This window comes from Solanum lycopersicum, chromosome 10, assembly GCF_036512215.1.
Source record: "Solanum lycopersicum chromosome 10, SLM_r2.1".
Lineage (NCBI taxonomy): Eukaryota > Viridiplantae > Streptophyta > Magnoliopsida > Solanales > Solanaceae > Solanum > Solanum lycopersicum.
The window spans coordinates 1,941,402-1,956,728 of record NC_090809.1 but is presented as its reverse complement, the minus strand read 5'-3'; the positions used below and the strand labels follow the sequence as shown (position 1 = coordinate 1,956,728).

At 33.4% G+C, this 15,327-nt stretch overlaps 3 protein-coding genes across 3 annotated transcripts; all 3 read left to right on the top strand.

Annotated features, from left to right (window-relative positions):
- Positions 1–317: 317 nt before the first annotated feature.
- LOC101261461 (AAA-ATPase At3g50940-like) lies at positions 318–2,084 on the top strand. The gene is made up of 2 exons (XM_004248195.5): positions 318–1,435; positions 1,527–2,084. Exons 1-2 carry the CDS (start codon positions 476–478, stop codon positions 1,995–1,997), a joined length of 1,431 nt encoding a protein of 476 aa, XP_004248243.2. The 5' UTR covers positions 318–475; the 3' UTR covers positions 1,998–2,084.
- A 1,520-nt stretch (positions 2,085–3,604) lies between these two features.
- Positions 3,605–4,580, top strand: LAT52 (anther-specific protein LAT52). Its single transcript, NM_001309250.1, has 2 exons — positions 3,605–3,770; positions 4,230–4,580. Exons 1-2 carry the CDS (start codon positions 3,617–3,619, stop codon positions 4,559–4,561), a joined length of 486 nt encoding a protein of 161 aa, NP_001296179.1. The 5' UTR covers positions 3,605–3,616; the 3' UTR covers positions 4,562–4,580.
- Positions 4,581–7,205: 2,625 nt separating this feature from the next.
- On the top strand, positions 7,206–12,122 carry Ubc13-2 (ubiquitin-conjugating enzyme E2 36-like). The gene is given in 8 exon segments (NM_001287787.1): positions 7,206–7,241; positions 7,403–7,430; positions 8,795–8,881; positions 9,785–9,843; positions 11,559–11,600; positions 11,681–11,754; positions 11,864–11,961; positions 12,085–12,122. Coding segments are annotated over 8 exon segments (462 nt in total).
- The last annotated feature ends 3,205 nt before the right edge of the window (positions 12,123–15,327 follow it).

Sequence of the window (15,327 nt, the reverse complement as noted above, 5' to 3'; positions counted from 1 at the left end):
TATTAAAGTTTTTTAATTTTGAGTATACACAAGTAAACATTTAAATTTATATAAAACAGAGCAAGTAGACACACACACCCTACGTAACATATTACACAAATAACATCATATAGGATGCAAATTACCACATAAAACTCAGTAAGGCATACGTATTTACCTATTCAATTTTATATGATTTCGACTAATATACTAAAAATGGTGAAAATGATGATGTTTCTTGATGATGTATATGTTGATTATATTCTTTCTATTAAATTTCCATGGTCAATAGTTGGTGATTTAATTGTTTCCTAGAAATTACCTAAGTCCACATCAAGTCTTCTTTAAATAATAACTTTATTGTAAAGTCCATTAAAATATAAAACGATTTCCCATTATATATATTTGAAAATTCGATCTCTTTAGCCAATTCATTCAAGTAAAGAATCTCAATTCTCAATTTCACAAAAAAAGAAAAAAAATTTCTCCTGAAGAAATGTCGAATATGAAATCATTAATATCGACTATTGCATCCGTCACTGCAACAGCTATGCTTGTTCGAAGCATAGCTAGTGACTTTATCCCAAAAGAATATCGTAGTTATGTCTTTGATAGCTTCCACAGCCTTTTTCATCGTTTCTCTTCGCAATTCACAATCTTGATTCATGAATTCCAGGGTCCGTCTCCAAACCTCGTGTTCGAGGCAGTTGAGGTTTATTTAGGAAGTATAGTGAACTCTTCTACTAAGAGTATTCGATTAGGGAAGACGGAGAATGACAAAGGGCTAGTTATTACAATGGATAAAGACGAAGAGATCATCGATGTTTTTGAGGATGTTAAGGTGACATGGAGGATGGAATGTAGACGAATCGAGTCAGGGAGCCAGAACGATGAGATAAAGGATATGATAGCTGCATTGTGTTCGGAGCTGAGATGTTATGAGTTGAAATTTCATAAGAAACATAAGGAGAAGGTGATGAAATCGTATTTACCTTACATTATGGAGAGATCAAAAAACGCGAAAGAAGAATCCAGGGTTATAAAATTGTATTCTAATTTCAGGAACTGGGGTTCTGATGGAATGAATCTCAAACATCCTATGACATTCGATACTCTAGCTATGGACGAAGAGGTAAAAAACGCGTTAATTGATGATTTAGAAAGTTTTGTTAAAGGGAAAGAGTACTATAGCAGGATTGGTAAAGCATGGAAAAGAGGTTACTTGCTTTATGGACCTCCGGGAACTGGTAAATCGAGTTTGATTGCTGCTATGGCGAATCATTTGAACTATGATATCTATGATTTAGATCTTACAGAAGTACGTAGCAATTCAAATCTTCGATCATTGCTACTTGGTATGTCTGGCCGATCAATACTTGTAATCGAAGACATTGATTGCAGTATTAATTTAGAAAACAGAGAACAGAAGGAAGAAAAGGAAAATAAGCATAACAGAGTAAGTTTTAAGTTCAATTTTTAGTCTATGTTTCATTTTTTTTTTCGTTCTTACCTATTAAACTAATTTTGGTTTCGATTTTTCACAAAAGGTTACTCTGTCAGGGATACTTAATTTTCTCGATGGGATATGGTCGTGTTGTGGAGAGGAACGAGTAATTGTGGTTACGACGAATCACATTGACAAACTTGATGCAGCATTGTTGAGACCTGGAAGAATGGATATGCACATCAACATGTCATACTGCAAGTCATCGGCGTTTAAACAATTAGTTTTCAATTATTTAAATATTCATGATCACGAACTGTTTGATCAAATCGGAGAGCTATTACAAGTTGTGGAGGTTACACCGGCAGATGTTGCAGGGGAACTGTTGAAAAGCAAGAATCCAACTATATCCCTTCGAGGGCTCGTTGAATTTTTGAAAATAAAATTGCAGAAAGAAGAGACGTTGAAATCGCAAAATGGAGGACCAGAGGCAGAGGAAGCATTCAAAGATGAAACGAAACATGAATCTATACATGATTCTTCTGAGGATCTGAGTAATATTGTTGATCTGTAAACGAAGACGGAGACACATTTTGTACTTTCTTCTTCTTGTATGTTGATGAATAAATAGATTATTGAAGCTAACAAGTATTTTGAGCTATCTGTTCAGTCAAATCTTTTGCACAGTTTATATATAAATTACAAACACAAAACAAAGTTGATACATTAGTATACATACATTAAAAATAATTCGATTTAACTACATTGTGTAAGTTCCCTGCGAAGGGATATCAATCGACTCTCCTCGGATAAGGGTAGCTCCATCCTGCATCCTATGTACTTAACTTGTTGGTGTGTATATCTATCTCGTATCCTATTTTTTGCCTTCTGTTTGTTGGTGGGTAGATCTCTTATATAGTCAACTGTTGCCTTGTATCTGTTGGTGTGTAGATGTATTCAGTATAGATGTATCATGTATCCTTTTATTTTTTGGAACCCCTTGGTAGCTCCATCATATATAGACAAGTATTATAGACCTTATGTTTGTTGGTGTGTAGATGTATTCTGTATAGATCTACGCCGTATCCTTTTTTTTTTGGGAGGGGGGGGGGACCCCTTGGATAAAGGATAGCTCCATCCTATATAGTCAATTGTTGCCTTATGTTTGTTGGTTGGTGCGTAGACATATCCCGTATAGATCTACCCTGTATTTTTTTTTGGAAACCTTTTGGATAAGGGTAGCTCCATCCTACATAGTTAACCATTGTCTTCTTTTTGTTGTTGGTGTGTAAATGTATCATGTATATAGTTAACTATTGTCTTCTATCTGTTAGTGTGTAGATGTATCTCATATAGATCTAACTCTTTTTTTTTTTTTAACCTTTCGGATAAGGATAGTTAACTGTTGACTTCTGTCTGTTGCTGTATAGATGTATCTCATATACATCTTTTTTTTTCCGGAACCCCGGATTTGGGTAGCTCCATCATATATAGTCAATTGTTCCCTTCTCTCTGTTGGAGCTCCATCCTATACCCCTTGGATAAGGGTAGCTCTATCTATATAGTCAATTATTGTCTTCTGTCTGTTGGTGTCGACATACTCGACTCAGAAGGTATTGAGGAATGATCGATTCTGGGTCATTTGTGTGGTTAATCACCCTCCAAATCAACTAAGTCATCCTGAAGGACAATATCCTATTTTTTCTCTCGTAGGTTTATCATTTAAATTACTATCGCGTGATAATTTTGTAACGTAGAAAAATAATACCATTAATCCAAACGTTATATTCATTAAAATAATTATGATACATTTAAAAATATTTCGTGACCTCTCAATTATTGCAAATTCTAAGCCATCCCAAGTTTTGAGGCTAATTTTTTTTACTATACTATTTTTACAACCACAAAAACATAAAAAATAAAAAATAAAAAAAATAAACCGAGTCAATTGCTACAATCACTTCATTATTAATTTTAATTAATATTATGTGGTTATATATGAAACTGTTAGAGAAATAATAGCTCCACCATATTTTTTTCTCAATTTATTTTCACTATAAAAAGGCTATTTCATTATAATCAAAACAAGACACACACAAAGAGAAGGAGCAATAAAATAAAAGTAAACAACAATTTGTGTGTTTAAAAAAAAAAAAAAAGTACACACACCAAAAAAAAAAATTCCAATTTAAAATGGCAAAGGCTATTGTGCTCCTCTCTGCTCTTTGCATTTTGGCCCTTGCCAATTTTGCACATTGCCGCCCTGAAGTTTTTGATGTTGAAGGAAAGGTCTACTGTGATACTTGCCGCGTTCAATTCGAAACAAAACTCAGCGAGAACCTTGAAGGTATATACTATATTTTCATTCACTTCGTTCTATTCAGACTCATTTCATCTTATATATATTTACATTCACTTTGTTCTATTCAGGCTCATTTCATCTTATATAAATTTACATTCACTTCGTTCTATTCAGGCTCATTTCATCTTATGTATATTTACATTCACTTCGTTCTATTCAGGCTCATTTCATCTTATATATATTTACATTCACTTCGTTCTATTCAGACTCATTTCATCTTATATATATTTACATTCACTTTGTTTTATTCAGACTCATTTCATCTTATATAAATTTACATTCACTTCGTTCTATTCAGGCTCATTTCATCTTATGTATATTTACATTCACTTCGTTCTATTCAGACTCATTTCATCTTATATATATATACATTCACTTTGTTCTATTCAGACTCATTTCATCTAATAACTCCGTATTGATTATGTTTTGTTTTGTTGCAAATAGGTGCAACTGTGAAGTTGCAATGCAGGAACATCAGCACAGAGGCTGAGACGTTTTCAGTGGAAGGTGTGACTGATAAAGATGGCAAGTACAAATTAACCGTTAATGGAGACCACGAGAACGATATTTGCGAGGTGACAGTTGTGAAAAGCCCAAGGGAGGACTGCAAAGAGAGTGTGTCTGGATATGAAAAGGCAAGAATTGAGTGTAGTGACAATGTTGGTATCCACAATGCTGTGAGATTTGCCAATCCACTTTTCTTCATGAAGGCTGAGTCTGTTCAAGGATGCAAAGAAGCTCTTGATGAGTTGGGTTTATTCCCCCTTGAATTCTAAAAAAGTCTTTTTCTTTTTTTTTAACGTGACAGAAAATAAATTAGTCCTTTTCATGTTGTAATGCGAAATAATAAAAATATGAGGAAAAGATGGATTTTCTCATTTATATGTATTCATATGGGATGATAAGTTCCATGTATTTGTTTTTAATGAGAAGATCTTGATCATATTTTAAGAAACTATGTTTTCCTCTTCTTGGTGTTTGGACTTGTTATAACTTTATGATGTTCTGATTCCCTTGCTCATATTTCGATAGTATATATAGTTATAATATCCTTACTTAGTTCTCGTATAAGAAAACGTTTCACATACTTTAAGAAACTTTGTTCTCCTCTTCTTGGTGTTTGGACTTGTTATAACTTTATGATATTCTGATCAGTTTTCTCATATTTCGATAGTATGTATAGTTATAATGTCCACATCATGATCAACTTAGTTCTCATGAAAGAAAACGTTTCACATACTTTAAGAAACTATGTTTTCCTCTTCTTGGTGTTTGGACTTGTTATAACTTTATGATGTTTTGATTCCCTTGCTCATATTTCGATAGTATGTATAGTTATAATATCCTTACTTAGTTCTCGTGAAAGAAAACGTTTCACATACTTTAAGAAAGGTCAAATACGTAAATAGATCCCTAAACTTGTTGAGTTTTTTTCCTCAGGTATCTCAACTACGTCATTTTTCTATTGATCATTGAACCACACATAATTTGTTCCTTTAAAACACTGTTGGTTGATTTTGATCGATTTTTCTATTGTAAATGCCTTCTATTGTGCTCGAATTGTATTAATTTTAATTAAATGGATGAAAACAAACCGTGTTAGTCTCATTTGTTTTCTAATGTGTTCAAATGACTTAAGTAAAACACAATTATTATCGAACGTTTTCACTATCAATTGGACTAATGAGTTGTGGAACAACATATGTATCCTCTATCAATACCCCTCATAAATCTGGTTCCACATCAGACAACAGTGTTTGTTTAAAAGAAAAAAATTATAAGGGTTCAATGATTCAATAGAAAAATGACGTAGTAGGAAAAAAATCCAACAAGTTTAGGAATCCACTTATGTATTTGGTCTTTAATAAACTTTGTTCTCCTCTTCTTGATGTTTGGACTTGTTATAACTTTATGATGTTATGATCAACTTTCTCATATTTCGATAGTTATGTATAGTTATAATGTCCATATCACGATCAACTTAGTTTTCATGAAAGAAAACGTTTCACATACTTTGAAACTTTGTTCTCCTCCTCTTGGTGTTTGGACTTGTTACATTTTTTTTTGGTTAACTATGATGTTACGATTATATTGTGTATTCATATATCAATAATATTTATAATTATGGTGTTCTGATCAACTTGGTTCTTCGGGAAGGAAAAGTTCCACCATCCATGTATCGTTTAGTGAGAAAATCTTGATTATACTTTATGAATTTTTAAATTCTCACGTGTTATGTTTTTAAAAATAATTATAGTGTTCAAGTTAGTCGATGTATTGTTAAATGAGAAGGTTTTGATCATATTTTAAGAAACTAATTTATTCTCCTCTTGGTGTTTGGATGTGTTATTATTTTTATTATACATAATTATAGTGTTTGAATCAGTTTATTGTATCTCGATTATGATTGTGAGAGAGTTTTTATGTGTTGTTGAGTTTATTCCTACTTGAATTCTAAAATTGATAAATGTTTTGAGCGGAAAACAAATTAATAGTTTTTCCCATTTCCTTTTGATGATTAATAGTGAATAAATAAGGGAAAATAACACGGTTAAAAAAACTTATACTATTTAATCATTCGCGATTAATATTATAAATTAATTATGTGGGTTGACTTCGAATTTGTATAATAGTCACGTTTGTGTATATATATAATTTGCCAGAATACACAAATACATATGTATAATATACAATAATCTAACTGATATTCATACATATTTCACCTTTCTCCCTGTGTGCCTTCTCTTGCTCGCCTCTCACCTCCCTCCCCAATATCGCTTGCCATATATACAAATGCATATGTATAATATTTCATTATCTAACTGATATATAGATACAATTCACATCTCTGCCCTCTCTCTCGCCTCTCTCTTCCCTCTCCCGATCTCGCTTGCCATATATACAAATACATAGTGTAATATACAATTATCTAACCGATTTACATATGCAATTCACCTCTATCCCACTTTTTGCCATCTCTCGCTCGCCTCTATTCTCTCTCCTAGTCTTGCTCGCCTTTCTCTTTCCTATAACATGTAGCTACGAATTGTAATCATCAAACTATAACTACAGAAAGTAATTAGACTATTTTTGAGTGGTTATATGTGAAAGTTCCTTAAAATAAATAATGAAATAAAAATAATATAGAGAGAATTTTAATCATTTTTAATTTTAAAAAAACAATATTTTTAAAGTAATTCATTTTTTTGGACAGAATCTTTGGCTTTTGACAACAATAATAATAAAAAAAAAACAAATAATAAAAAATTCAATCGAACCCTATTAAGCACAACTTTTTAGTGAGAGAAACAGTGCTTCTAAAACTCCCAATCCATTTTTCTACTTTCTCTCTCTAGAAAAAGTGCGTTTTAGCTTAAATTTTCTGCGAACCAACTTTTTTTTTCAATCGATTCAATTTCAATGGCTAACAGCAATCTTCCTCGAAGAATCATCAAGGTGAATGTTTCCTCCTTTATCGATCGATCGTTTTTTTTTTTGTAAAAATTTTAGAGACCCATTTTGTTTTTGATCACTAGGGTTTTGATCTACTGTACTTCGATTTAGTTTGATTTTGAGTTCGATTAAGTTTGAATTTTGTTGTTTTTTTTTATTTACAGGAAACTCAGCGTCTTCTAAGTGAACCTGGTAAATATATATATATCTGTGAAGGCCATGTATTGGATTTTTAAATTTGTTTATTAGAAGTGAAATTATTTGAGTATTGGAATGAAATTGCCTCAGTTTGAGCTGAATGAATGGAGAATATGGAGGATTTTGTATAGATGAACTCGGCTAGTTAGGGATTTAGTTGTTTACACAGTGGCGGAGCTAGAAATTTGAACGGGGATTCTAAAAGGAAGTTCTTATGCTGGGGATTCAACAAATTATATATACGCAAATTAAAGATCATTTTTTTGCCTTGTTTAAATAGTATAATTGAGTCCCTTTGCACCCATCTGCCTCTGCACCCTACTATTGTTGTTTGATAAATCATGCTAAAAAGTTCTTGAGCTTGCCTCCAAATAATTTCAGTTTAAAAGGTATTTACTACAAAGATATCAGTTTTGAGCTATTTCTCTCCTTTCCTTCCATTCAAGATGCTATTTTGAGCTATTTGAAGCATTTAAGTTATCTTCATTTACTACATGAACGTATTTCCTAGGTTGATTGGACTAGGGTGCGGATATCCGACGCTAATGTGATTCGACAAAATCTAAATTTTTAGGTTCAGGTGTATTTATCCAAGTATGGATAAGGATGCTGGGATTCGGTTAAAAAAATTAAAATGATAAAACAGAGCTATTAAGAAATTCGAAATCTTGAAAGATCTTTTAGGTCATCTTCCCCAAGATCGAAACTTCTTCTTTTAAACTCTCTGGTAGTCTGGTTCTTCCCCTCAAAAAAGAAAAAGAAAGTCATTCTAGGCCTTCCAACTCTCCTTATAAATCATTGCTACTATCTCCCAGAAGTCAGAACAACTGCTTGAATTCTTAGTTTCTCTCAGTTTGGCTTTGAATGTGAAGCAACAAATGTTGACCTAGAGGAAAAGCTAAAAAGGAGACAAAAGGACTATAAAATTGATGTTGTGCCACTTTCCATGTCTTAAATATATTTAATCTTCTATTTTGAGAAATCAAAATCTCAATATCCCCAAATTTGCCAATGTACTCTGATCAAAATATCCGATGTGCATTGACCTTATCCCACATGTATCCCTCTCCTGCACCCATCTCCTACTGACATGGGTGCGGCTGCGAAAATGAGGAGTCCGCGCAACCTTGCCTATTTCTCCTCTCTGTTCACCCTAGGTGCATTTTTTGTGTTCTCTTCCTGAATTTCAGAGTATAGTAGACTTGATTTTGTTTGTTAACTTTGGTACGGGCAAATGTTTATGCTCCTTGAGGCTTATTGTGAGGTTGTTCATTGGATTGTGGTTTTGCTTGATTCATGATCTGTCTTGCTATGAGAGTTTTTTTAAAAGTTTTTGTGTGGTTTAACTTTGATTGCAGCACCAGGAATAAGTGCTTCTCCCTCAGAAGAAAATATGCGATATTTTAATGTCATGATTCTTGGTCCAACGCAGTCTCCTTATGAAGGTAATTTGCTCAATAAATTATGCTAAGAAAATAGAAAAATAGTTATGCTAAGTACATGAAAGTCCATGTTGCTATTGTGTGTCACATTTAATAAATTGTGTCCTTTCTCTTGAATTGGTTCTTCACTTGTACATAGTTTTTGGTAAGTTTGTTCACTAGTTTTCTTTTCCTGTTTCATGCTCCTACTTTCATTTGCCTACCTGGTCACTCTTTGTAATGTTTGGGATCTGAGTTATATTTGGCTTTGCAAATCTTGTTGTGGGTCAGTTTAATGTAAAAAAGATAAACGGAACATGAAATCTTCTGGTCTCCTGACTAATTAATCCTGCTAAAGTTGAAATGAACTTGACTTGCTGACTGCAATACTGGTAGGATGCAGGGTTGTATCCCATAGTTTCAGTATCATTGTGTGCATGCTTATTATGTATATCTGAACGTATTTCTGACTGCAACATAGTGGATAGCTAGCTGTCCTTTTGCAGTTTTTTGAGATAATTCTAGTAGAAATGTGTTGACTATGAGTGTCATTTAGATGAAAGACATCTATCGTTGATCTTCCAGTGTTTACTTTGATTTGCATTTATGTTACTTTCTTTTGCTTTTAGTTCAGCTGGTTTACCCTTATTGCTGGACCATACATAATATGTTATTCTTTATTCTTTGAGTGACACAGTGGCGGATCCAGAAATTTTGTATCATGGGTGCTCAACTATTTTTATCTCCGAAATTGCTACATATAATGGCTGCTCAGTTAAATATATTTCTATGAATTACTAAATTTTGTACATAATAAGTCACTACATAGTTCCACCACTGGAGTGACATATATCTTTTCTACCCTGTATAGTGTTTTTCTGCTGTAATTTTCTTCACATAATATCACTGATTCCTGCTTTTGTGTAGGAGGTGTTTTCAAACTGGAACTCTTTTTGCCTGAAGAGTACCCAATGGCCGCTCCAAAGGTATTTGAACCCATTTATGGATGTTTTGGCATCTTTAACAGATGATCAGAATCTCAGTCAGGCTTTTCTAATTGCATATTCTAGAATTATATTGCTTGTGTTTGTATGGAGTGACATTTTTTTTAATTGTGCCCCCAAAGTTCAGAACAGATGAATTACTTGATTGGACTTATTTGTCCAGAAGCATTAACTGCAATCTCCTTTCCAAATCATGTATCAGCTCATCTTTGCTGTTGATTGTGATATTCACTGCTTTGTGGAGTTTCCATCTCTAATTCGGCTATGAAACCCTCATTAGAAGTTATTTGCTTGAAAGTTAGTCTGTTGTCTTCATGTCTAAACTTGTGATTTATTGTTCAAAATTTCCTGATACATCTCTTTACATTGGAATATTAAATTGGAGAACTTCTCTACTTGTATTCTTTTACCATCTCAATTATCATACATTATGTACTAATCTGTAAATGTTCAGTTTTAATGTGTAATGCATGGATATTAGCGCTGATGATGATAACATAAGTTTAGGCATAAGTTAAGACTGCTCTCCTATATGTACTGGTTGTTGCTCTTCTCTCTTTCCCCTCCTTTTCCAGTGATGTGCACAATGGTTGGGTTGTATTACCTTTAACTTGACTAGCTAGAAGTTAGTTTCAATGAAATTATGAGTTCTGTCAAATGTTAATTTTAGGAAAATAAGTATGAATGATCAAACATAATTCTTAAACGCCGTTATGAAATTTTTCCCTAAAAATTTGATCTCACTTCTACACAAGTTAGTACTGCACTATTGGACATAGATCACCAAAATCCCAAAATTATTGAAGACCTTAATTATGGGTGTACCCTTATTACTCATGTTCGTTTTTCAGAAGTTTATAGCCGTACATTCATCAATTCAACTGGTTTGTTTTTTTGACTAGTTCAGGATGCCGCTTCAATTTTTTTTTCTGGGAATAGATCGGTTGTCTGTCATTAACTGGAACTGTTAAAGGAAGATTTCCTCGTCGCGATGGTGATTAGAGCAGTTATAGCTAGTGTTTCTCTTCTTGAAAGTGTTCTTTTGTTGCTGAAACACCTTTTAGTGTTTTGTGTGTGTGTGTGTGTGTGGGGGGGGGGGGGGGGTTCTCCCCTTTATAAGTCCTGTTCGTGATGAATATCTTCATTCAGGCTGTTTTTCCTGGGGCAACATTTTGTGTATCAGTGGGTTTTAACTCCAAGATGATAGTTATCGTGAACTCTGCAGATATTTATTATCTTATAAGCATCTCTTGAATTTGCTTTCCTGGGAACTGAGTTACAACCATGACACATTTTTGAACCTCGCTTGGAGGACAAGATGCCTCCGGTCTTTAGATGCTATGATTTTTATGTTGCTTGCCCATAATGCTTGGGTTCATAGCCAAACACAATATAGGATTTCATATAGAGGTACAAAGACACAAAAGTTGCAAAAATATTGCCTGCTTTCCAAAGTCACATCTAGATGTGAAGCTTCCTTGACCTCCTTGTTCATGGTCTTTGCATGAGGCTTGCCCCTTCCTAAATGATCATGGCTTTTACGTATTGTGCAGTATGTATGGTTGATCACATATTGGTTGTAGAGATTATATGCTCGTTTGTGTTCTTGCAGTATGAATTAAAACGCAAATTAAGTTTGTGCTATTTTTGTAGTTGCTGTTAATTCAGTCATTGATCAAGTTGCATACTATTTGCAGGTTCGATTCCTCACCAAAATCTATCATCCGAATATTGATAAGGTTTGTTCTATTATTTGATTCTGTTATACATAATTTCTAAGCCACAAGCTGCCTCGCTTATGTTGACCATCATTATGAAGCTTGGAAGGATATGCCTTGATATTCTGAAGGACAAGTGGAGTCCTGCACTTCAGATTCGCACCGTTCTTTTGAGGTATTAAATAATTTTTTTGATAACCTTTGTTCTAATGAATTTTAAAAATATCATCACCAAATTTTGGCTATAAGATGGTAGATGTTAACAATCGGTGCTTCTTTTTCAGCATTCAAGCACTTTTGAGTGCTCCAAACCCAGACGATCCACTCTCTGAGAACATTGCAAAGCACTGGAAGTCAAACGAGGCTGAAGCTGTTGAAACCGGTAATTTGTCTTTATGATCTTTCCATAATGTACCAGTACAAAGTCGAACACTGAAGGCACGCAGTGCCTGATTATGCATTTGCAATTTGTCCTTGATTCAGTTTCCTTTCTTCAACCTTGCAGCTAAAGAATGGACACGTCTTTATGCAAGTGGTGCCTGAAGACCATAAATTAGTGAAAAAAAAAAACCCGTGGAATGTTATCGATCCACTGTTAAATCCGAATGGGACTTGGGAGGACTGAAGCTGAACGCTTTGAATTACCCATCTAAAATTGTTTCCCTGTCCTTGAAATTGTACAATTGAACGATGCACCTTTTTTTCAAGTTGAATTGGTCTTTACTTCTAGACCAGAAATGGTTCTAAAGTATTATCTCACAGATCACTGAATTGGAGGACAACGTTTGTTGCGTGAGCAGGTTGCTTTCTCCACTTCTCTTTTTGAACCAAGGGTCTATCGGAAATCACCTCTCTACCTACCCCATAAAGGTAGGTAGGGGTAAGGCTTTGTGTACATGTTATCCTCTCAAACTTAACTTGTGGGGTTACATGTGCTCCCGTTGTCATATAAAGTTCATGTACTTCCTTGACAAGACTTGCCCATAGCTTCTTGAAAAGTATCATGCGTTTTGCTTTAGATGTTATCATCTTCAGTTCAATCTTATAATATTAGTTTGTGTCATTACAGCGGTTTTTGGGAAAAGAAGATGGTTTGACAAAATAGGCTTGAGAAACTTTGGAAAGAAAGTTGCGCAATTTATAGGTGATGATATTTTTTTTTTAATTTCGCGATTAAGTCAAGTATATAAATGAATTGATTATTATGTATTTTTCTTTGAGATTTACAATCCTTAAAATACGTTTTGACTCTAATTTTGACGGTACATGAGTTGCATTTTTTCCATTCAAGTGTTTCAAGAGGTTTACAATTCTCAAGATATATTTTAACTCCACTTTTTTTCGGTACACGAGTTGCATTTTTTCCATTTAAGCGTTTTAAGAGATTTACAATCCTTAAGATTCGTAGACTCCAATTTTGACGGTACATGGGTTACATTATTTCCATTTAAGTGTTTCAAGAGATTTACAATCCTTAACATATATTTTGACTCCACTTTTATCGGTATACGAGTTGCATTTAAACTGTTTTAAGAGATTTACAATCCTTAAAATATATTCTGATTCCATTTTTAACGGTACATGAGTTATATTTTTTCCATTCGAGTGTTTCGATAAATTTACATTCCTGAAAATACGTTTTGACTCTAGTTTTGACGGTACATGAATTAAATTTTCTCCGTTCAAGTGTTTCAAGAAATTTAAAATATTTAAAATACACCTTGACTGCAATTTTGGCGGTATTTAAGTGTTTCAAGAGATTTACAATCCTTAAAATATATTGTGACTCCAATTTTAACGGTACATGAATTGCATTTTTTTCATTAAAGTGTTTTAAGAGATTTGCAATCGTTAAAATACATTTTGATTCTAATTTTGACTTTATCTAATTACATTTTTTCCATTCAAGTGACGTCTTCTGACTTTTCCAAAGTTACTCTAGTTTAAAAATTGGCTATTTTTAATTATTTTTTAAAAAACTTTTTTAGATTTATAAAATAAGTAATTTATAATTATTTTTCCACTAGGAAATTTGCTGACGCTTCGCGCGGTCATAAATAATTGCGTCAAACTTGATAATAATTCTCTACTAATATTCATATATTTGTCACCGTAATTTTTTATGAACATCTGCCACGACCTTATTAATGACGTGAGTTGTTTCCGAGGGGAAAACAAACACATTTTCAAGTTCAAAAGAGCCCAAAGCGGGAAAAATCAAATTTATTGGACTTTCATTTTGTAGTTCATGGAATTTTAGTGATACATAATTAATATCGACTTGTTTTTGTCCAAAATTATTCATGGGTGTCTGTTACGACCTTATAAATGGCGTGAGTTGGTCTCGAGAGGCACCAATGCATTTTTAAATTCAAACGAGTTTCAATGTAGGAAAATTAAATTTATTGATTTTCATGTGTTACAGTTCATGGATTTTCAGTTATATGTAATGCAGAGTTGTTTTTGGACAAAATTTTTCATGAAGTCCATAACAACTTTATTAATGGCACGTAGTCGCATTTTCAAGTTCAAACGAGTCCCAATGTAAGAAAAATATAATTCACCAATTTTCATGTGTTATAGTCCATGAATTTTTTGTGATATGTAATCTCGAGTTTTTTTGACGAAATTTTTCATGGAAATCTGTAACGACTTTATTAATGGCGTGAGTTGGTCCCGAGGGGCACATAGAAGCATTTTCAACTTTAAACGAGCTCCAACATAGAAAAAAATTAAATTTACCAATTTCATGTGTTATATTTTATGAATTTTTGGTGATACGTAATACCGACTTGTTTTTGACCAATTTTTTTTTCATGAAAATCAATTACTATCTTATTAATATCATGAGTTGGTCTTGAGGGGAAAATGAACACATTATAAAATGAGCCCCAATGGGGAATAAACTAAATTTATCAATTTTCGTGTGCTATAGTCTATGGATTTTTGGTGAAACGTGATCCCAATTTATTTTTCAGCGTAATTTTTCATGGACATCTGTTATGACCTTATTAATGGCGTGAATTGGTTCAAGGGAAATCAAACAGATTTTCAAGTTTAAACGAGCCTGAAAGCAGGAAAAACTAAATTTACCATTTTTGTGTGCTATAGTCCATGGATTTTCGGTGATATATCATCCCTGCTTATTTTTTGCCAAAATTTTTATGGACGTCCATTACAACCTTATTAATGGCGTGATTTGGTCTCGAGGAGCAAAAAGACGCATTTTCAAGTTCAAACGAGCTTCAATACAGGAAAAACTAAATATGCCAATTTTCGTGTGTTACATTCCATAGATTTTTGATGATACATGATTCCGACTTGTTTGTTTCCAAATTTTTTTCATAAATGTCTGTTACGGCCTTATTAATGGCGCGAGTGGGTCTCGAGGGTGCAACAAACACCTTAAAGCATATGTTCGAGCACACCAGCGTTTAGGATCATTGTTACTTAGGTAAGTTTTCTTTTTTCGCTCTGCCCCTGATTTTGAAATCTGAATTATCCGTATTTGTTTACAGTTTAGGACAGGTTGAAAAATGCAAGGAAGTGTTTATTTTCGCTAAATCAGACACCAGACGAAGCGGAGTTGCACAAGTTGGAAACAGTGGAGAACCAGATCAAATAACACTCTTGGAAAGCGAAAGAAATTAGATAGTTCTGTGGGTGATACGACACTTTAAAAGTTAAGAGGTGTTTTTATGCAAATACGAGACAACTTTGATGGTATCTTATATGTCTTTTCTCTAAC

Excerpts from the sequence above, each read along its gene's own strand:
- LOC101261461 (XM_004248195.5), top strand. The coding sequence starts at position 476 with ATGTCGAATATGAAATCATTAATATCGACTATTGCATCCGTCACTGCA. Across the intron at positions 1,436-1,526 it reads AGGAAAATAAGCATAACAGA|GTTACTCTGTCAGGGATACT; the intron begins GTAAGTTTTAAG and ends TTTTCACAAAAG.
- LAT52 (NM_001309250.1), top strand. The coding sequence starts at position 3,617 with ATGGCAAAGGCTATTGTGCTCCTCTCTGCTCTTTGCATTTTGGCCCTT. Across the intron at positions 3,771-4,229 it reads ACTCAGCGAGAACCTTGAAG|GTGCAACTGTGAAGTTGCAA; the intron begins GTATATACTATA and ends TGTTGCAAATAG.